We start from the raw sequence: 22,534 nt of genomic DNA on the forward strand, positions 1-22,534 counted from the left end.
GACACTTTTTTGGGGGACCAGTGACACTAATACAGTGATCAGTGCTAAAAAATGCACACTGTCACTGTACTAATGACACTGGCAGAGAAGGGGATAACATCAGGGGCATTCAAAGGATTACATTTGTTCCTAGGGAGTTGTTACTAACTATGTGGGGGGTGCTTAAACTGTGGGAAGACAGAGACCCGTGTTCCTGCTTAGCAGAAACACAGGATCTCTATCTTCCCCTCTGACAGAACTGCTTCTCTCGGAACAATCATCAGGTGCCAGCAGATATTGGGTGCGCCAGAGCCACTGAAATCACAGCAGGTCGCTGGCAACGTGTGTGCGCGCCACAGACCCAGAGATAAAAATGATGTAATGATGTAAAAATGGGGTACAGGTACGTGATTTCGTGCAGAAAGGCCATCTTGCTGCAGTATATGCATGTGGGGTGGTCCAGAAGTGGTTAAAAAAAAGTCTACAGTCCTGAGTGATGGAAACCTGAGCCACCTGATGGGTAAATAGAGAAGAGGCAGATAAATTGCATGTGAACGATCCAAGACTAGATAACGAAGATATCCTGAAATAGAAGTAATAGAGACTAGAGATTGTGTAACTAGAGGGTAGGAATGTCCCACTGTGGGAGGGCAAGGCCTAAGAGGATCTGGTCTGGATTCTGGTGATGATGGAGTTGCTGGCACTCCCAGGATTTGTCCTTGCCTCAAAAGAGACAGATTTAAGACAAATACCCATGGATTACAGTGGGAGGTTTCATAAGCAATCATACAGACACAGAATATTCCAACAGCTGGTACAAAAGTCTGACTGGAAAGATAACACACATTTAGGATATTAGACAAACAATTAAAATTAAGTAGAATGGTAGGTTGCCAGAGCAGAAGCAATCCAATGACTTGCACCCAGACAGATGGCTGCAACTCAACAACTTGCAATTCCACAGATGGTTATCAGGAGAGACCTCACAGACAGAAGCAACCCAACAGCTTGCACTGGGACAGATGATTGGTAGAAAAAAGACAAGTGAAAAACAAGAATAAATGCTTAGGTCACAGCAAACAAAGCAGCAGAAGATAGTTATACATCAGATCATTTTGGTCCAGGAGGAGGAAAATAGACACATTACATTAAACAGAGGAAAGGTGAAAAAAACAGAAAGGTAGAAATGGTGAGAATGGAAATAACTGAGAAGAGACATTGGGGTTGATTTACTAAAGGCAAAAAGGTATTTACTTTGCCAGGGAATGTTCTCCTTACAAGGGAAGTTTCCTTAGCTTAACCACTTTACCACCGGAGGATTTTGCTGTCTTGTCCAGGCCACTTTTTGCGATTCGGCACTGTGTGAATTTAACTGACAATTGCGCGGTCGTGCGACACTGTACCAAAACAAAATTTACGTCCTTTTTTTCCCACAAACAGAGCTTTCTTTTGGTGGTATTTGATCACCTGTGCGATTTTTACTTTTTGCGCTATAAACAAAAAAAGAGAGTAAATTTTGAAAAAATAACAATATTTTTCACGTTTTTTTATATGAAATTCCTCCCCAAAAAAATTTAAAAATCAAAATTTTTTTAAATTTTTGGCCAATTTGTTTTCTGCTACATATTTTTGGTAAAAAAAAATTGTAATAAGTGTATTTTTATTGGTTTGCGCAAAAGTTATTGCGTTTACTAACTAAGGGGAAGATTTCTGTAATTTTTGGTGTTTTTTTTTTTAACGAGTAATGGCGGTGATCTGCGATTTTTTTTGCGGGACTGCGACATTGCGGCGGACAGATCGGACCCTTGACTGACATTTTTGACACTTTTGGGGGTACCAGTGACATTACTACAGTAATCAGTGCTATAAATATGCACTGTTACTGTAAAAATGACACTGGCAGGGAAGGGGTTAATTTTATTGGAGAGGGAGGGGTTAATGTATGCGTGGTGCTTACTGACATGTGTGGGGGGAGGTGACTGAGTGACACAGGGACAGATCCCATGTTCAGCTATGCTAAACCCTGCAATCTGTCACTTAGGAGATCCGCCCGCTTTGTTTACACAAGCGGGCGGATCTCCACACTCGATTCCCCGACGATCGGGGAAGAGCAGCGGTGATCGCCACTGCTCCTCCCCTGGCCCGACTCCCGCTGTGACTGAACGCGCGCCGCCCACAAGGGGAGGAGTCCAGCGACGTACGTCTACGTCGCTGGACGATAACGAGCCACATTGCTGCAGTAGAATCAATGTGAGCAGACGTAAAGTGGTTATTTAATTATGTAGAGCTCTGCTTATATCCCTCAGCCAAATGTACAAGAAAAATTATCATTTTAATTGAGAATTGTTTCAAATTGAATTTTCACCACATTCACTAAGCTAAGGGAAAAGTCACTTTTACAGTGAACAACCTATGTGCCTCTAGTAAATCAACCCCATTAGATAATAATCTGCAAGAAATATAAAACAGAAAACAGAGTGTACACAGGAAGAATATAGAAGAGGCAGTGTAAAGCATGCAACCAATCTATGTCCGAATCTAGCCTACAGCCAGTACATAATACTTAAACTGTATGCAAAGTAAACGGATGTGATTGCGACCAGACTTGGATAAATTTGGTCTGATAAGAAAATTATTGGTATCTATTGGAACTCTGTGACAAAAGATACAATTTGTCCAACCAATGTCAAAGGGAAAAAATCATTCAAAATCCTTCAACCATAAAGTTCATTCAAATGAGTGTCCAGAAGGCCGTAAAAACAGGTGGCTGAGGAAACAATATAAATTAAGAAAACCACAATGATCAATCTATGACTGCTAAACTTTTTAAAACAATGATGTAGAATCAGATCTAAAAGATTTCATAGTTGATATCAAGAGCAGAAATCCAACTTCAATTGCAACTTCCTAAATTATTATTATTTTTGTATTATTAATATTATTTACGGAAATGCAAATGCAGACAGTGGTTGATGATTTTATCTACAGCTTTTTTTAAGTCTTTATTCCTCAGGCTGTATATAATTGGATTCATTAGTGGGGTGACCACAGTGTACAGCAATGACAAGAATTTTGTGAAATCCCCCGACTGTCCTCTACGTGGTACCAAATAAACACAAACTAGAGTACCATAATAAATGCAAACCACAGTCAGGTGGGAGCTGCATGTTGAGAAAACTTTCTGTCTGCCGGTAATAGACGGGATCTTAAAAATGGTGATTATTATATATACATATGATACAATAATTATAAAGAATGGGATGACAACAAGAATAAAATTCATTAATTTCACTTCAAGTAGAACATTAGCAGTATCAGAGCAGGAGAGTTGGAGGATTGGATCAAGATCACAGAAAAAGTGATCAACAATATCGGGACCACAAAAATGTAATTGTGATATTGTTAAAGTGGGAATCAATACCACTAAAACACTTAAAACCCAACATGTGATAATCATTGCCCAGCAGAGCTGGACATTCATTGCTAAAGTATAATGCAATGGTTTACAGATGGCCACATATCTGTCATAACACATCACTGTTAGAAGAAGACACTCTGACATTTCTGAAACACAAAAGAAATAAAACTGGGTGATGCAATAAGAAAATGATATTATGATCCCTTTTATCAAAACAGCATGAAGCATGTTAGGAAGAATGTCAGTTGCCAGTAAGATATCCGAAACAGCGAGCTGGGAGAGGAAGAAGTACATGGGAGAATGGAGGGATTTGCTGTAGGACACCAGTGTGATGATCAGGAGGTTTCCACATATTGTCATACAATAAATCAAAAGGAAAAGAAAAAAGATCAGAAATGTTATACCATGTGGAGTCTGAAGTCCTAATAGGTGGATCATGGTAATACTGGATACATTTTTCTCCTCCATAACCTGAAGAGAGAACAAAAAAGGGAAACAGCTGTGTTCAGAAAGAAGAAAAACATTTTAATTAGGTAATCTAACTATTTTGTGCTGGTATATTTATAAAAGATGAAGAAAAGATACTGTATATAAAATGTACCATAAACCATACACTACATGATCAAAGATGTGTAGGCATTTCGACCATCACAACTACATAGGCTTGCTGGACATCCTATTCAAAATTCATGAGAATAATTATGGAGTTAACACCCTCCCACCACCAACCATTTATGATTTGCCTTTAAAAAAAACCTGCACTCATCATGGAAGGCTTTTCCTAAGATTTTGGAGGATGCTTGTGGGATTATTTGTCTACTAGGCTAAAAGAGCATTTGTCAGGTCAGATACCAATGTGGGACAAACAGACCTTGTTCACAGTTGGCATTTAAAATTATCCCAAAGGTGTTCAGTAGGGTTGAGATCAGGGCTATATGCAGACTGCACACATTCCTGTCCATCAAACACATTTAACTATGTCTTTTTGAAGCTGGTTTTTAAAACAGGAGCACAGTTATGGTGGAACACAAGTTGACCTTCCCCAAACTGTTATCACAAGATTGGAAGTGCACATCTAAAATTTCTTTGCATGCTGTACCATTAAGAGTATACATAACTGGAAATATGTGCACTTATTAATTTGGCTGGACATCTGTACAACAGTGTAGGTGAGCAGAACAGTAGCTTAGTGATCAGCACTTCTGTGCACCAAGACATTATTTGTATGGAGTTTGTATGTTCTTTCTCTGCATGTGTGGATTTTCTCCCATCCTTCTGGTAGGTTAATTGCCTACTATCTAAATTGGCCCCAATATGTGTATGTATGGGTGTAACATAGGGACCTTAGATTGTAAACTCCCTAAAAGGTAGAGGTTGATATGAAGTGTGGCGTAAATTGTTTGTGCTATATAAATGCCTGCAATACATAAATAGGGTAAGGTGGCCACAAACATTTGGTCATATATTGTATGTAGCTATGGGATATTTTATAAATTGCTGAGAAGAGGCAACATGTTGTATCATTTGAAATATATGTATGCAATGCTTAGACTTGGTGCTTGATCTCATGACCTGAAATAAGGAATCTCATCAAGGTCAACGTCGTAGTGCTTTGGTCCTTGATCTCATTACCTTAAAGAAATAATCTCACTGCTACCACCATTGGCTATCACCCCTTAAGTCCATCATGAATGCCGCTACCAGACTCATCCACCTTACCAACCATTCAGTGTCTGCTTCCCCTCTCTGCCAATCCCTCCACTGGCTTCCACTCACCCAACGGATTTAATAAATAGCACTAACAACTTATAAAGCCATCCACAACTCTTCCCCCAGCTTCATCATTACCTGGTCTCAAAATATCAACCAAACTGCTCTCTTCATTCCTCCCAAGACATCTTGCTTTATAGCTCCCTTGTCACCTCCTCCCATGCTCGCCTCCAAGACTTCTCCCAAGCTTCTCCCATCATTTGTCTGATTATCTCCAAATCTATCCATTTTTGGTTGATTCCTGAAAACCCTCCTCTTTAAAGAAGCCTATCCAGCGTCTAACTAATACACTGTGTTTTTCATTTCTCTATCAGCTCACCCCCCCCCTACCCCACAGTTATTACCTATTGTATCACTTGATCCTCCCTCTTAGATTGTAAGCTCTAACAAGCAGGGCCCACTGATTCCTCTTTTACCAAATTGTATTGTAACTGTAATGTCTGCCTTCAATTTGTAAAGCCGTGTGCAAACTAGTGGTACGATACAAATCCTGTATAATAACAACAATGGTGATGTTTGGCAGCCGGACTCTTGTTTCAATAATCAGATGAGATCTCAAATTCCTTGGCACTGGTAATTCAATGAGTAGATCTTGAAGAGACCTCCAATTGGTACCGATCATCTTAAATTATGTATTACACCCACAAAACTGGTTTTAAATGCAATTTAGATCTCTTGGCATAGTACCAATTAAATAACACATGTGCAATTAAAAGATGTAAAATAACTGATAATGGATAGCAGAGTATAGGAAATAGCAGTCTCCGGTCTCACTCTCATGTTCTGTCCATCTTAGCAATGGGGTCAAACTCATAAACATCCCTAATGGAATTTCAATAGTCATGATGCCATTTCTTAGATTGTAATGCACACCCAGCACACCTTTGAGCCTAGGCATTATAATCTTAAAATCAACAGCTTAGCAGTAATGTTGATTACAAATTTGGGACCCCAACAGTAGCTTTTCTCCAGACCCTTAATATAACACTGAGCTAGTTGTTTTTTTTTTTTTCTCTGTAGTAGACAAGACTGTTGCTCTTCGAACTCTAGTATTAGTTGCGGTTTGAGCCTAATAACTGGATAGGCAAGGTGTACACCAATCAGCCATAGCAATATGATTACCCCCCTAATATTGAGTAGGTCTCCCTTTTGCCATCAAAACAGCCCTGACTCATTGCAGCATGGATGCTCCTAGATCACTGAAGGTATACAGTGGTATCTGGCACCAAGCCAACACTGGCAGATCCTGTAAGTCCTGTAAGTTGTGAGTTGGAGCCTTAATAGATTACACTTGTTTTTCCAGCACATCCCACAGATACTAGTTGTCAAGTTCCTCAAACCATTCCTGAACCAATTTTGCAGTGTGGCAGGCTGCATTATCCTGCTGAAAGAGGCCACTGCCACCAGGTAATATCGTTCCCATGAAAGAGTGTACTTGGTCAGCAACAATGTTTTGGTAGATGGTGCATGTCAAAGTAACGTCCATATGACTGGCAGGACCCAGGATTTCCAAGCAGAACTTTGTCCAAAGCATCACATCACAAGCGATGCACAAAAACCCAGTCATTCACATGATGTAAAAGAAAATGTGATTAATCAGGCCAGGCAACCTTCTTCCATTTCGCCATGGTTTAGTTCTGATGGTGCACATTGCAGGAGTTTATAGCTGTGGAGATAGGTCAGCATGGGCACCATGACCAGTCTTCGACTACCCATACACAACAAACTGTGATGCCCATTTTTATGGCTTAACCACATTAACCTCATGGACATCATATATTCTTGCTGCCTAATATAACCCACAGGCTTTTTAGATGCTTAGATGCCATTCTCATGATAGAATCAATATTATTTACGTTACCTGTCAGTGATCTTAATGTTACGGCTGATCGGTGTATATCAATCTAGCAATAAAATACAATAAAATCAGTAAAGTATGCTTAACTCATTCAAGGAAAACAAGTAGACATTTCTTGCACAGGTTAACAAAAAGGATACAGTCCATTTTTCAATGAACCTTTTTTAGACCTAAAGTTGAAAACTGAATAAAGGTCCACCTGCCCCCTTCCCACCCCATGCTGCCTGCCTCTGGTCTGGAGTTGCTAGTTCCCTGATAGAGCATGCCAAAAGCCATCACCCAGGGACCAGAAATGTGAAAGGCAGATGCACTGACTGTTTTTTTTTTTTTTAGCTTTTCATGAAGAAGACAGATCAGGCGCGTCTGACCTCAAGGCATATTGTGACTTTAGGTCAGCTTTAATCATTCTTTTATCATTGTAATACATATTTATATCAAATGTATTCTCATGCACTTACAGTATTGTATAACCAGTTGATAATGATTTAATGCTACAAATACAAATTCTAAGGGATTCGGTGCACCACTACGTGTTTGCCCTCCAGTGTTCTATTGACTAGTTATACAGAATAGTGTTCCTTTATATAGAAGTCAAAGAAATTGCATGTAATCCCTGGGAACTGGAAGTGTTTAATGATAATTTCCCAGGGCTCATTATTTTTGATGGGGTAATATATTAAGATTTCTTTTTTTCTCAAAACCATTTTGTTAACTGGTTATTGGAATTAAATTGAATCATTTGAGAACTGTAGGAAGAATATACACTGATTTAAAGCAAGCTTGGGGCCAGGCTATGGACTTTCAAGAAATTACATTACCGTATATACTCGAGTATAAGCCGACCCGAGTATAAGACGAGACCCCTACTTTTACCACAAAAAGATGGGAAAAATCATTGACTCGAGTATACACGTCATTGCGCACGCGCCACCGCCGGGAATAGCCGAAATTACACGAGCGGCGGCGGCGCGTGCGCGGTGACATGTATGCGACGGGCGGCACCATTTTTAAACCTTAAACCCGTCGGAGCGGACAGGACATTTTTTTTTTTCCTTGACTCGAGTATAAGCCGAGGGGGACGTTTTCAGCACAAAAAAATGTGCTGAAAAACTCAGCTTATACTCGAGTATATACGGTACATTAAAAAGCAGCACCTGAGATTTATAACAACACAAGTGACCTCTGTAACTACAGGCACTGCAAAGCAAAAAGCCCCTAAATTAGGCTCAGAAGCAACAAAGTTGTCCAAGGCGACTGTTTCCTCACTCAGTCCCTGTCCTGCTGTGTACGGACTCTAAGTTTAAAAAAGAGATTCGATCGTTGGAAGGCTGCTAAACCAATAGAAGGCAGAAACAGGCAATGTTAAATGACTAAGACTAGGATTTCAGTGCTTCTGCTGTAAGTTTTGATGATGAATTGCTCCACTGTGATTGCAGCTACAAAGATCAGAGATATCTTGTTTCAAAGCACATTTTGTGATTAATAAGACTATGTAGATATCTGAATGATCATAGCTTGGCTGCACTTTCACTCTAACCAGTCTGGCAGTGATTTTACTATAGGCCGGACGGGACTTTTGTTGTGTGGGATGGACATCAGTTGACATCCCCCCCCGGATCACACTTTATGCATGGCCACAAGGCCGTGCTCTGGCGTGTCCTGTCACTGGGTGCGCTCATCAGACACAGCCGATGACTGATCAGTGCTCCAGCTCGATGCCGGTACCATGTGATCGCTGTGACCAATCACAGAAGATCACATGACAATAGAAGTAAAGCTTTCTTTCATGCCATCCATTGTGTACAATGGTGTTGCTAGCTGTGATTGGTCACAGTGATCACATGATACAGACAGGGCCAAACACAGTCCATCTGTACCATATGATTAGTTCTGGGCAATCACAGCTAATTACAACAAAGGAAACTGAATGAAACAATTTCATTCAGTAAAATGCTTGCTTATAGCGATTAAATTCACTGCCATAAGCAATCATAATGTGTAAAAAAAAAAAAAAAAAGAAAAAAACATGTTCCCTTGCCTAGGGTAGTAAAACATTTTTTTTTTTTTCTGTCTTTGACCCTGATCACCACCACAGCAGTTATATGATGAATCTGTACTGCACTGATGACTGTATATAAAAAAAGCAAAAGACAAAAATTGTGTTTTTTTTTTTCATTTACCAAAAAATTATGATAAAAAAAATTTAAATTTCAAAGAACTCACTATACCTCTTACTAAATACATTGCACTGTTTAATTTCCAAAAAATGGGTCTTTTTGGGGATATCTATACTGTCCTGACATGTCCTGGCACGGGAAAGGAGATAGGCCGTCAGTGCATCAGGACAGATCAATGTTCAGATATATAGTACCATAGTTTGTGGACTCTATAACTTCCCTGAAGACTAAATAATATACACTGATTTCGGTTATTTTCACTAAACAAATGTATCAGGGTACATTTTTGTCTAAATTTATGAAGAACATTTATTTATTTGCAAAATGTTATAAACGAAACAAAGAAAACATGTTTTTTTTTTTCAAATTTTTGGTCTTTTATTTTTTTGTCTATTTAGCAAAAAATAACAAACCCAGTGGTGAATAAATACCACCAAAAGAAAGCTCTATTTGTGTAAACAAAATGATAAAAATTTATTTTGGGTACAGTGCTACATGGCCACGCAATTGTCATTCAAAATGTGAGAGTGCTAAAATCTGAAAATTGGCCCGGGCAGGAAGGGGGGTATTGAAGTTGTTAAACTCATTTTAAAATAAAAATGCAATCAACACGTCAATACCTTTCAGAAAATTCTTTTTTTTTATAACATAGGTATTTGTACTATCATACATAAGAGATCTTGTGATCCAAGTTGATGAGGGCACTTCTGCATCTGTGGTACTCCTTTAACCAGGTACAATTATGAATGTAATATTTTTTGCCTTCTTTCTCACCAGTCTCTCTTCATGTTAAGGCCAAAAACCAAGATTATGCTGCTGTAATGGTGCACTTCCATGAAAAAATAATATATAGAAGTTAGGTCTTTTCTTTTTAATCATCGTTGGTTCACAAAGCTGATATCAGATGCCTTTGAAAATTTAATTTATCTGTTTTTTTTTTTCTTCTTTGTGTTCAATCAATCTCCTTGCCTGGTCCAAGACTCTCAAAGATACTGTTCTGTCTCCTTGAAAACAAATTACAAAATTATTCTCTTTAACCATTGAGATTTCATTACATAGTTACATAGTTAGTGAGGCTGAAAAAAGACACAAGTCCATCCAGTTCAACCTATGATGTGTGTGTGTGTTTGCTTTTAACCGTACATTGTATACCCCTGTATGTTGTGGTCTTTAAGGTGTCCATCCAATAGTTTTTTGAAACTATCAATGCTCCCCGCTGATACGACTGCTTGCGGAAGAGAATTCCACATCCTTACCGCTCTTACAGTGAAGAACCCCTTACGCACTTTAAGGTTAAACCGCCTTTCCTCTAGTTTTAGTGAGTGGCCACGTGTCTTATTGTATTCCCTTACTCTAAATAGTTTGTTCCTTATGCTAGGGTCGCCAGTACAGTATTTGTACATTGATATCATATCCCCCCTCAAGCGTCTCTTCTCCAGAGAGAATAGGTTCAGTGCTTGTAGTCTTTCCTCATAGCCGATGTCCTCCATTCCCCTAATTATTTTTGTTGCCCTTCTCTGGACTTTCTCCAGTTCCAGCACATCCTTCCTGAGGACCGGTGCCCAGAACTGGACAGCATACTCCAGATGTGGCCGGACCAGAGTCTTGTAGAGTGGAAGAATAATCTCTTTATTTCTGGAGTGAATCCCCTTTTTTATACAACCCAGTATTCTGTTGGCTTTGCTTGCAGCGGCTTGACATTGCATGCCACTTCCAAGCCTGTTGTCTACCAGTACCCCCAGGTCCCTTTCCATCCTAGACTCACCCAGAGGTTCCCCCCCTAGTGAGTAGCTTGCTTTCTGGTTTCTGGCCCCCAAGTGCATTACTTTACATTTTTCTACATTAAATCTCATCTGCCATGTAGTTGCCCACCCCGTTATTTTGTTCAGGTCTGCTTGCAAGATTTCCACATCCTGCATAGAAGATATTGGCATGCCTAATTTAGTATCATCTGCAAATACTGAGATTGTACTAGATATCCCCTCCTCTAGATCATTTATGAATAAATTAAACAGGATTGGTCCCAGGACAGAACCCTGGGGGACCCCACTTTCCACACCCGCCCAATCCGAGTACTCCCCATTAATCACCACCCTCTGTACTCTCCCCTGGAGCCAGTTCTCTATCCAGGTACTCACCTTATGGTCCATACCTACCTTCCTTAGTTTGTACAGTAAGCGTTTGTGGGGAACGGTGTCAAAGGCCTTTGCAAAGTCCAGATACACCACATCCACCGGCTTACCTTTATCTAGGTGGCAGCTCACTTCATCGTAGAAGGTTAATAGATTGGTTTGGCATGAACGATTTTTCATGAATCCATGCTGATTACTACTTATAATACCGTTTTCATTACTAAAGTCTTGTATGTGGTCCCTTATCATCCCCTCCAAAATTTTGCAGACTACAGATGTTAGGCTGACCGGCCTATAGTTACCCGGGATATATCTCGGCCCCTTTTTAAATATTGGTACCACGTTGGCTTTTTTCCAATCAGCTGGCACCATACCTGTCTGTAAACTATCCTTAAAGATCAAGAATAATGGTCTGGCAATCACCTGACTGAGCTCATTTAGAACCCTTGGGTGCAAGCCATCCGGTCCCGGGGATTTATTTATGTTAAGTTTCTCTAGTTTAGCTCTAAGTCTATCCTCTGTTAGCCATGGCGGCACTTCCTGAGGTGTATTATTTAGTTCGGCCTTACAAGCGGGGTTCGTGTAGCCCCCCGATTCCTTTGTGAAGACTGAAGAAAATAAATTATTTAACACTTCCGCCTTTTCTCTGTCCTCAGTGGCCATTTTTCCTTTATCATCTTTTATGGGGCCAATGTGTTCTGGCCTCGCTTTCTTACTGTTTATATACTTAAAGAATTTCTTGGGGTTCTTTTTACTCTCCTCCGCTATATGTCTCTCGTGTTCTATTTTAGCCGCCCTGATTTCATCTTTACATTTCTTATTACACTCTTTGTAATGCTTAAATGCTGCCAATGACCCCTCAGTCTTGTATTTTTTGAAGGCCTTTTCTTTAGCTCTAATATACATTTTCATGTTGGAGTTTAGCCACCCAGGGTTTAGTTTTGCTCTTTTAAATTTATTTCCCTGTGGAATGCACTGGTCCACCCCCTTGTTAAGTATGCTCTTGAAGCACTCCCATTTTTCCTCCGTGTTCTTTGTTCCCAGGGTTCTATCCCATTTGATATTTTCTAGCAGCGAGCTCAGTTTAGGGAAATTGGCTCTTTTGAAATTCAGTGTCCTTATATTACCCTTGTGTTTCCTATTACTGTAATTAATACTGAAACCAATTGACCTATGGTCACTGTTCCCTAAGTTGTCCCGTATTTCTATATCCGTGAGCAGGTCTGTATTGTTGGTAATCAGTAGGTCAAGTACCGCATTGTTTCTTGTCGGTGCATTCACCATCTGACCCATGAAATTGTCCTGCAAAACATTTAGGAACTGCCGAGCCTTGGCTGAGTGCGCGGTTCCTTCTGCCCAGTCTATATCAGGATAATTAAAGTCCCCCATTATAATGACATTTCCCGTCCTTGCTGCCAATCCTATCTGTAACATGAGGTCCACCTCACCCTCCTCCCTCTGGTTTGGGGGCCTATAGCATACGCCCAATATTACCTTCCCCACCGTGCCTTTCCTTTGAAGCTCTACCCATAGGGATTCTGCCTCGTCCATAGCTCCATTATTAATATCATCCCTCATATTTACCTGTATACTGTTCTTAATATACAAACATACCCCTCCCCCTTTTTTACCCTCTCTATCTCCGCGATAAAGGAAATACCCCTGAATGGTCGCCATCCAGTCATGAGAGCTGTCAAACCAAGTCTCAGTTATCCCCACAAAATCTAAGTCCTCCTCAAACATCAGCAGCTCCAGCTCTCCCATCTTGTTGGCCAGGCTTCTGGCATTGGTATATAAGCCTCGTAATTTTGATGTTTTTAGGCTGCTCTCTTGATTTATCCCCGTACCCACCCTGGGTATAGGAGCTCCGAACACCCTACCGCTAATGCCCCCATTTCTGCCCTCTGAAACTTGCTTTCCACTGGCTAATTCTACATCTGTACCCTCCCCCCTATTCCCTAGTTTAAAAGCCCCTCTAACTTTTTGGCCATCCTCTCACCCAGTACGGCTGCACCCACCCCATTTAGGTGCAATCCGTCCCTACCAAAGAGCCGGTGACCGACTGAGAAGTCGGCCCAGTTCTCCAGGAACCCGAAACCCTCCTTACTGCACCAACTCCTCAGCCACTCATTAACTTCCCTAATCTCCCGCTGCCTCTCTGGTGTGGCTCGAGGTACCGGTAGTATTTCGGAAAATACTACCTTGGAGGTCCTAGTCCTCAACTTAGCGCCTAAGTCCCTGAAATCGTTTAGGAATCTCCGTCTTCCTCTGCCTATGTCATTGGTACCCACGTGTACCATGACAGCTGGGTCTTCCCCAGCCCCACCCAATAATCTGTTCACCCGATCCGTGATGTGCCGAACCCGAGCGCCCGGCAAACAACAGACTGTTCGGCGCACACAGTCTTTGTCACAGATTACACTATCTGCCCTTCTAATAATTGAGTCCCCTACCACCAGCACCTGTCTTTCCTTTCCCTTTCTCCCAGCCTCACTGGAGGAGTTCGTCCCCTGGCAGCTAGGGGCGTCGCTCTGCTCCAGCAATGCTGGTCCCTGACTGGTTTCCCCAACATCACACAACGTGGCGTATCTATTGGGGTGCTCCAGCCCAGGATCAGCCTCCTTGACTTGTCCCCTTCTACCCCTCCTAACTGTCACCCCTCTGCTCTGCTCTGATGCCTGCACCTCCGATACTCCGCCCACCTCTGTGCAGACCCCTGCCTGCACCTGACTGGTACAATCCTGGCTCTCCTCCGGTATGGACATTCGTCTCAGTGTTGCCAGCTGCTTCCCTAGATTCAGGACCTGAGCTTCCAGGGAAACAACGTGCTCACATTTTGCGCATTTGTATTCGCCCTCGATCACATGACCGAGGAACGCATACATATCACAAGATGTACACCGAGTCGCATCTCCACACCCGCCGGGCATTGTACCTACTATCTAATCTAATGGGGATTCAGCGATTTAAGTCTATCCTATGTGGCTATTTCCTGGCTTCCTAACGCTACCTTCTCACCCTCTGGTGTTCCGCTCCACTCACTTGACACCGGTCAGTCACCCAACACTCACAATCTCACAGCCCGGTCAGACGCACAACACTGAGTCGCACAGCCCGGTCAGACGCACAACACTGAGTCGCACAGCCCGGTCAGACGCACAACACTAAGTCGCACAGCCCGGTCAGACGCACAACACTAAGTCGCACAGCCCGGTCAGACGCACAACACTAAGTCGCACAGCCCGGTCAGACGCACAACACTAAGTCGCACAGCGCGGTCAGACGCACAACACTGAGTCGCACAGCCCGGTCAGACGCACAACACCGAGTCGCACAGCCCGGTCAGACGCACAACACCGAGTCGCACAGCCCGGTCAGACGCACAACACCGAGTCGCACAGCCCGGTCAGACGCACAACACCGAGTCGCACAGCCCGGTCAGACGCACAACACTCAGTCGCACAGCCCGGTCAGACTCACAACACAGTCGCACAGCCCGGTCAGACGCACAACACTGAGTCGCACAGCCCGGTCAGACGCACAACACTGAGTCGCACAGCCCGGTCAGACGCACAACACTGAGTCGCACAGCCCGGTCAGACGCACAACACTGAGTCGCACAGCCCGGTCAGACGCACAACACTGAGTCGCACAGCCCGGTCAGACGCACAACGCTCAGTCGCACAGCCCGGTCAGACACACAACGCTCAGTCGCACAGCCCGGTCAGACGCACAACACTCAGTCGCACAGCCCGGTCAGACGCAAAACACTGAGTCGCACAGCCCGGTCAGACGCAAAACACTGAGTCGCACAGCCCGGTCAGACGCAAAACACTGAGTCGCACCGCCCGGTCAGACGCACAACACTGAGTCGCACAGCCCGGTCAGACGCACAACGCTCAGTCGCACCGCCCGGTCAGACGCACAACACTCAGTCGCACAGCCCGGTCAGACGCAAAACACTGAGTCGCACCGCCCGGTCAGACGCACAACACTGAGTCGCACAGCCCGGTCAGACGCACAACGCTCAGTCGCACAGCCCGGTCAGACGCACAACACTCAGTCGCACAGCCCGGTCAGACGCACAACGCTCAGTCGCACAGCCCTGTCAGACGCAAAACACTGAGTCGCACAGCCCGGTCAGACGCACAACACTAAGTCGCACAGCGCGGTCAGACGCACAACACTGAGTCACACAGCCCGGTCAGACGCACCACACAGAGTCGCACAGCCCGGTCAGATGCACAACACAGAGTCGCACAGCCCGGTCAGACGCACAACACAGAGTCGCACAGCCCGGTCAGACGCACAACACAGAGTCGCACAGCCCGGTCAGACGCACAACACAGAGTCGCACAGCCCGGTCAGACGCACAACACTCAGTCGCACAGCCCGGTCAGACGCACAACACCGAGTCGCACAGCCCGGTCAGACGCACAACACCGAGTCGCACAGCCCGGTCAGACGCACAACACCGAGTCGCACAGCCCGGTCAGACGCACAACACCGAGTCGCACAGCCCAGTCAGACGCACAACACTCAGTCGCACAGCCCGGTCAGACTCACAACACAGTCGCACAGCCCGGTCAGACGCACAACACTGAGTCGCACAGCCCGGTCAGACGCACAACACTGAGTCGCACAGCCCGGTCAGACGCACAACACTGAGTCGCACAGCCCGGTCAGACGCACAACACTGAGTCGCACAGCCCGGTCAGACGCACAACACTGAGTCGCACAGCCCGGTCAGACGCACAACGCTCAGTCGCACAGCCCGGTCAGACGCACAACTCTCAGTCGCACAGCCCGGTCAGACGCAAAACACTGAGTCGCACAGCCCGGTCAGACGCAAAACACTGAGTCGCACAGCCCGGTCAGACGCAAAACACTGAGTCGCACCGCCCGGTCAGACGCACAACACTGAGTCGCACAGCCCGGTCAGACGCACAACGCTCAGTCGCACAGCCCGGTCAGACGCACAACGCTCAGTCGCACAGCCCGGTCAGACGCAAAACACTGAGTCGCACAGCCCGGTCAGACGCAAAACACTGAGTCGCACAGCCCGGTCAGACGCACAACACTGAGTCGCACAGCCCGGTCAGACGCACAACGCTCAGTCACACCGCCCGGTCAGATGCACAACGCTCAGTCGCACCGCCCGGTCAGACGCACAACGCTCAGTCGCACCGCCCGGTCAGACGCACAACGCTCAGTCGCACAGCCCGGTCAGACGCAAAACACTCAGGTAGTGATAGGTACTCCCAGACACTCAGGTAGCAACAGGTACTCACAGATACTCAGGTACTCACAGATACTCAGGTACTCACAGGTACTCGGGTACTCACAGGTACTCAGGTACTCACAGATACTCACAGGTACTCACAGGTACTCGGGTACTCACAGGTACTCAGGTACTCACAGATACTTACAGGTACTCAGGTACTCACAGATACTCACAGGTACTCACAGGTACTCACAGGTACTCAGGTACTCACAGATACTCAGGTACTCACAGATACTCACAGATACTCACAGGTACTCAGGTACTCACAGATACTCAGGTACTCACAGATACTCAGGTACTCACAGATACTCACAGATACTCAGGTACTCACAGATACTCACAGGTACTCACAGATACTCAGGTACTACACTACACCCTCAGTCAGTGTACAATCTCAGTCACCAGTCTTACTTACCTAGTGTATGTCCCTTTAAGTCATTGTCTGTTATTCTGATTGTTCCAAGTGCAGGAGTGGTAATTAAAAAAAATAAATGTGTCATGCTTCTTAAAGCGGAGTTCCAGCAAACGAAAAAAAAAAAAATACCTAAAAATACCCCCTGGACAGTCAGGGGTACTGCATTTAAGCAACAATAGCCTCGGAACTGTCCCCTGTTTAACTGACCTTTTAGAAGAAATACTTACCTTGAAAATGTCTTGTCCAGCGCTGCCATCTCAGGTGTAGGCAGCTGAAGCCGGAGTGTCCTTTTCGGTGTCCTCTTCGGTGATGTCAGAGTCCCAGAATGCCCTTCTCGCCACTTCCAGTGCAGGCGCATCATCTCTGCACAGCTTCTGGGCATGCCCAGAAGCTGTTCAGCAGGGAATGATGCACGATGCACCTGCACCAGAAGTGACGAGCAGGGCCAGTGCAGGCGCGTTGACTCCTGGGATTGATGACACTTATCTCCCAGGAGTCAATGCAAGGAGGAATTGACAGCGGGGGCCGCGACCGCAGAGGGAGGAGGAGAAAGGAAGGTAAGTATATTTTCATTAAAAACAAGGTAAGTGAAACAAAAACTAATTTTTAATTATCCAATTCTTTTTCAGGTTTGTGTAAGCTAGCGGCCGGTGAAAAGTTTTTTTTTAGGGCGAAACTCAGCTTTAACTACATCTTCCTTAATTCCTTAAGGAGAACATCTCGCTGAGTACCTCGCAAATTCAGGTGTTCTACAAACACCCAAATAGGTGCTGTTCGGGGCTGAACTGATGCTTGGCCTGGACAGCTCGCCCATTACTACCTAGGACAGGAAGCGTGTGTGTTACTGAGTGCACATGCTCAGCATCATATCCAGAGGTTTTCTTTGGGAAATAGATGTATGAGTGCTGCCAGCATTGCTGAAGAGTTTGTAGGGGTGGGGGGATCAGCCTGTCAGTGCTCAGACCATACGTCGCACACTACATCAAATTGGTCTGCATGGCTGTTGTCCCAGAAGGAAGCCTCTTCTAAAGATGATGAACAAGAAAGCTCGCAAAGTTTGCTGAAGACAATCAGACTGTTCTGATGAGACCAAGATAAAGTAATTTGGTTCAGATGGTGTCAAGCGTGTGTGGCGGCAACCAGGAGTAAAAAGACAAGTGTGTCCAGCCTATAGTCAAGCATGGTGGTGGGAGTGTCATGCTCTGGTGCTGCATGGGTGCTCCTGGCACTGGAGAGCTACAGTTAATTGAGAGAATCATGAATGCCAACATGTTCTGTGACATACTGAAGCAGTGCATGATTCCCTCTCTTCAGAGACAGGGCCGCAGGGCAATATTCCAACATGATAACGACCCCAAACACAACTCCATGGTTACCACTGTCTTGCTAAAGAAGCTGAAGGCAAAGGTGATGGACTGGCCAATAGGGATGGCCTTGCGGTTCGCCCGGCGGTCGGTTCGTGGCAAATTTTTCTTGTTCGCTACCCACCAAATTTGCGGACACATGGCGTAGTTCGCGGTGGCCATATTTGTTTACATTAGGGAGAACTTTGACCCGTGACACAGCCGTCAGGTGGAATGGGACAGCCAATTGAAACATTCCAGCACATGGACAGTCCCCCTACCCTATAAATAGACCTGACCTGGCGGCCATTTCACATTCTGCTTTCTGCCAGTGTAGGGAGAGGTCTGCTGTGCTTATCAGGGAGAGTTTGCTAGACACATATAGCGCTGTGAAGATCTACAAAAGTCCTTTTCATGGTTGGTATTTCGGTATAGGCCTTCTACAGTCTCTTTTCAGGTTAGGGACAGGTATCCAGTGGTTGCTTTAGGGGCAGTTAGAGATCGGCTGCAGTCACACAAATCGCTATTTTAATGTCCACAAAAGTCCTTTTCAGGGCTGGTATTTTGGTATAGGTCCAGTCTCTCTTCATTATAGGGACAGGTTATCCAGTCTGTGCATCTAGAGATCGTCATCTGCAGTGACACAAATCGCTCTGTCAATGTCCACAAAAGTAATTTAAAGTGCTCCAATGTCGTGTTAGGGTCTATTACAGTCTCTTTACTATAGGGAGAGGTATCCAGTGGTTGCTTTAGGGGCAGTTAGAGATCGGCTGCAGTCACACACAAATCGCTCTGTCAATGTCCACAGAAGTCATTTAAAGGGTTGAAAATTTTTTGGTATTGCTGTGGAGTGCACTAAAAAGGGGGGGGAGAGGGGGGTAATCCACGGTATAATATACTTTGTGGAAAGCATATTATAGTGGATTAGTGGTATTATTGTGCACTGTGCAGCATTGTGACAGGTGTGGTGGTGAGACTGAGCGTTTCTGCAGCAATACTACACACAGTGATGAAAGCACTTACAATGTATTATAACTGGTGTGATAGACCAATTGCCCCCCCCCCCAATACCACATATTGAAGTGGGGTGTTATCTAAATATACTTTTACATGTTTATTTTTGTCATTCAACAATATTTGCTGAGTGAAGTCTGGTACACACAGCGCCAAACTCACTGGCCAATTTTTTGAACTGGTGTGATACACTAATGGCCCCCCAATACCACATATTAAAGTGGGGTGTTATCTGAGTAAAGTTTTACAAGTGTATTTGTGTCATGCAACAATATTGCCTCGTTTGCTGAGTGAAGTCTGGTACACACAGCGCCAAACTCACTGGCCAATTTTTTGAACTGGTGTGATACACCAATGGCCCCCCAATACCACATATTGAAGTGGGGTGTTATCTGAGTAAAGTTTCACAAGTGTATTTGTGTCATGCAACAATATTGCCTCGTTTGCTGAGTGAAGTCTGGTACACACAGCGCCAAACTCACTGGCCAATTTTTTGAACTGGTGTGATACACCAATGGCCCCCCAATACCACATATTGAAGTGGGGTGTTATCTGAGTAAAGTTTCACAAGTGTATTTGTGCCATGCAACAATATTGCCTCGTTTGCTGAGTGAAGTCTGGTACACACAGCGCCAAACTCACTGGCCAATTTTTTGAACTGGTGTGATACACCAATGGCCCCCAATACCACATATTGAAGTGGGGTGTTATTTAACAGTATAATATTTCTAAGATTTTATTTTAGTCCTGCAAAAATTTGGCCTCTTGCTGTGTAAACAGTGCTACACACAGTGACAACAGTTACTGGCCAATTATTTGTAGAACTGGTGTAATAAACCTGTGGCCCCCCAATACCACATATTGAAGTGGGGTGTTATCTGAGTAAACTTTTACAAGTGTATTTGTGTCATGCAACAATATTGCCTCATTTGCTGAGTGAAGTCTGGTACACACAGCGCCAAACTCACTGGCCAATTTTTTGAACTGGTGTGATACACCAATGGCCCCCCAATACCACATATTGAAGTGGGGTGTTATTTAACGGTATAATTTTCTAAGATTGTATTTTAGTCCTGCAAAATTTGGCCTCTTGCTGTGTAAACAGTGCTACACACAGTGACAACAGTTACTGGCCAATTATTTGTAGAACTGGTGTAATAAACATGTGGCCCCCCAATATCACATATTGAAGTGGGGTGTTATCTGAGTAAAGTTTTACTAGTGCATTTGTGTCATGCAACAATATTGCCTCGTTTGCTGAGTGAAGTCTGGTACACACAGCGCCAAACTCACTGGCCAATTTTTTGAACTGGTGTGATACACCAATGGCCCCCCAATACCACATATTGAAGTGGGGTGTTATTTAACAGTATATTTTTCTTTTTTTTAATTAATTTTTATTGGATTTTCAAGAAAGTACAAAACACGTAGTAACATGGTGTACAAAGTAAAATTTGACAAATTTGACTTGTGAACATATTGATTGAAAGAGTGTAGAAAACATTCTTAAACATGACTATCATTAATATGGCTGTGATTGCCATGTATTTCAGAAAATTTGCATAGTAGACCATACACAAAAAAACAGAAAGAGAAAGAAGGGGAGGGGAAAAACAATGGAAAAAGGGTGAACAGCAAGGTGGGGTAGTAGCCTTTCCACTCCACGTTGCCTGACATCTGTTGCAGTTACCTCAAGACACGCACAGACCCCAGGAAGCACCCAAATGGGAACATTTCCGCCCCCTGGAGTCGCACATGTCCAAGAGTTGTATTCTTAAAGAAAAGGAAAGAAAACAAGGTTACATTCTAGATGCTCGGAATGCCTCCCATAATTGCCACCTGCTATTGAATTGTTTGAAGTTTTGAGCAGAGCGTGAAAGAATTTTTTCGTATTCAAACAGTATATTTTTCTAAGAGTGTATTTTAGTCCTGCAAAAATTTGGCCTCTTGCTTTGTAAACAGTGCTACACACAGTGACAAAAGTTACTAGCCAATTATTTGTAGAACTGGAGTGATAAACTTGTGGCCCCCCCAATACAACAGATTGAAGTGAGGTGTTATTTAACAGAATACTTTTCTAAGAGTGTATTTTAGTCCTGCAAAAATTTGGCCTCTTTTGCTGTGTTAACTGTGTAAACACACAGTGACAATAGTTACTGGCAAATTATTTGTAGAACTGGCGGACTGACGGACCGGCAGATAGGGAGTAGAGGCAGGCAGAACTTGCATTGCACAAGAGGTACAAAGCAGACAGTCACATCTGGAGCTCCCAGGTCGCCGGCACATGGCTCCGCAGTGTAGGCTTTTTTAATGTGTCAGTTTCTGACACCAGTGTTGCCATCTGCAGCCTTTGCATTAAACGCATAAGTCGCGGTAAGCCCAACACTCACCTAGGCACAACAGCCTTTAGAAGGTACCTGAAATCCGCCATCACCGAGCCCAGTGGGAGAAACACCGTCAGAACCTACAAAGCCACACTCCATGCTCTCACCGTCCAGCCTCTTCTTCTTCTCCTGTCTCCTCACAGTTGTCCAACACTCAACCTTCCATGATGCCGTCGTCTCATTGTTCTGGAAAAAGGCAGGCTTCTGTGGCTCAAATGTTGGAGCGTAAAAAAAGGTGCCTGACAGGTGTCCGACTACATCGGGTTAACAGCCAACGTGGACGCACTGAGGAGTGATGAACCCCTGGACTACTGGGTGGGCAGGCTTGACCTCTGGCCAGAGCTTGCACAATTTGCAATGGAACTGTTGGCTTGCCCCCCGTCCAGTGTCCTGTCCGGAAGGACGTTCAGCGCAGCAGGGGGGATCGTGACCGATAAGCGCACTCGCCTAGCTCATGACAGTGTAGACTACCTCACATTTATAAAAATGAATGAGGCATGGATCTCTGAAGAATTCAACTAATGTGACCACCAGTAGACCATGTTTCATTCAATTCCTCATCACAGGCAACAAATATCTGCCAGACCGCCATCAACCCACAACAATTCCTGGTCCTTGTCTTCACTAAATACAGTGGCATAAAAGGCATTTCATGTCCATTGAATGGCTAATTTTTGGGGCCTATACAGGCCGACACTTACTGTTCTGTGTACTGTGAATGCCTACTGTACCTCTAGCCATCATATACTATGTTCTTTGC

The 22,534-nt window shown here is 44.2% G+C and overlaps 1 protein-coding gene across 1 annotated transcript; it reads right to left on the minus strand.

Annotated features, from left to right (window-relative positions):
• Nucleotides 1–2,917: 2,917 nt before the first annotated feature.
• LOC309552931 (olfactory receptor 11L1-like) lies at nt 2,918–21,821 on the minus strand (the record flags this gene model as incomplete). The annotated part of the gene is made up of 2 exons (XM_082253837.1): nt 2,918–3,896; nt 21,781–21,821. 2 exons carry the CDS (start codon nt 21,819–21,821, stop codon nt 2,918–2,920), a joined length of 1,020 nt encoding a protein of 339 aa, XP_082109963.1.
• Between the last annotated feature and the right edge of the window lie 713 nt (nt 21,822–22,534).

This window comes from Pelophylax lessonae, assembly GCF_965119305.1.
Source record: "Pelophylax lessonae genome assembly, chromosome: 4".
NCBI classification, from domain to species: Eukaryota; Metazoa; Chordata; class Amphibia; order Anura; family Ranidae; genus Pelophylax; species Pelophylax lessonae.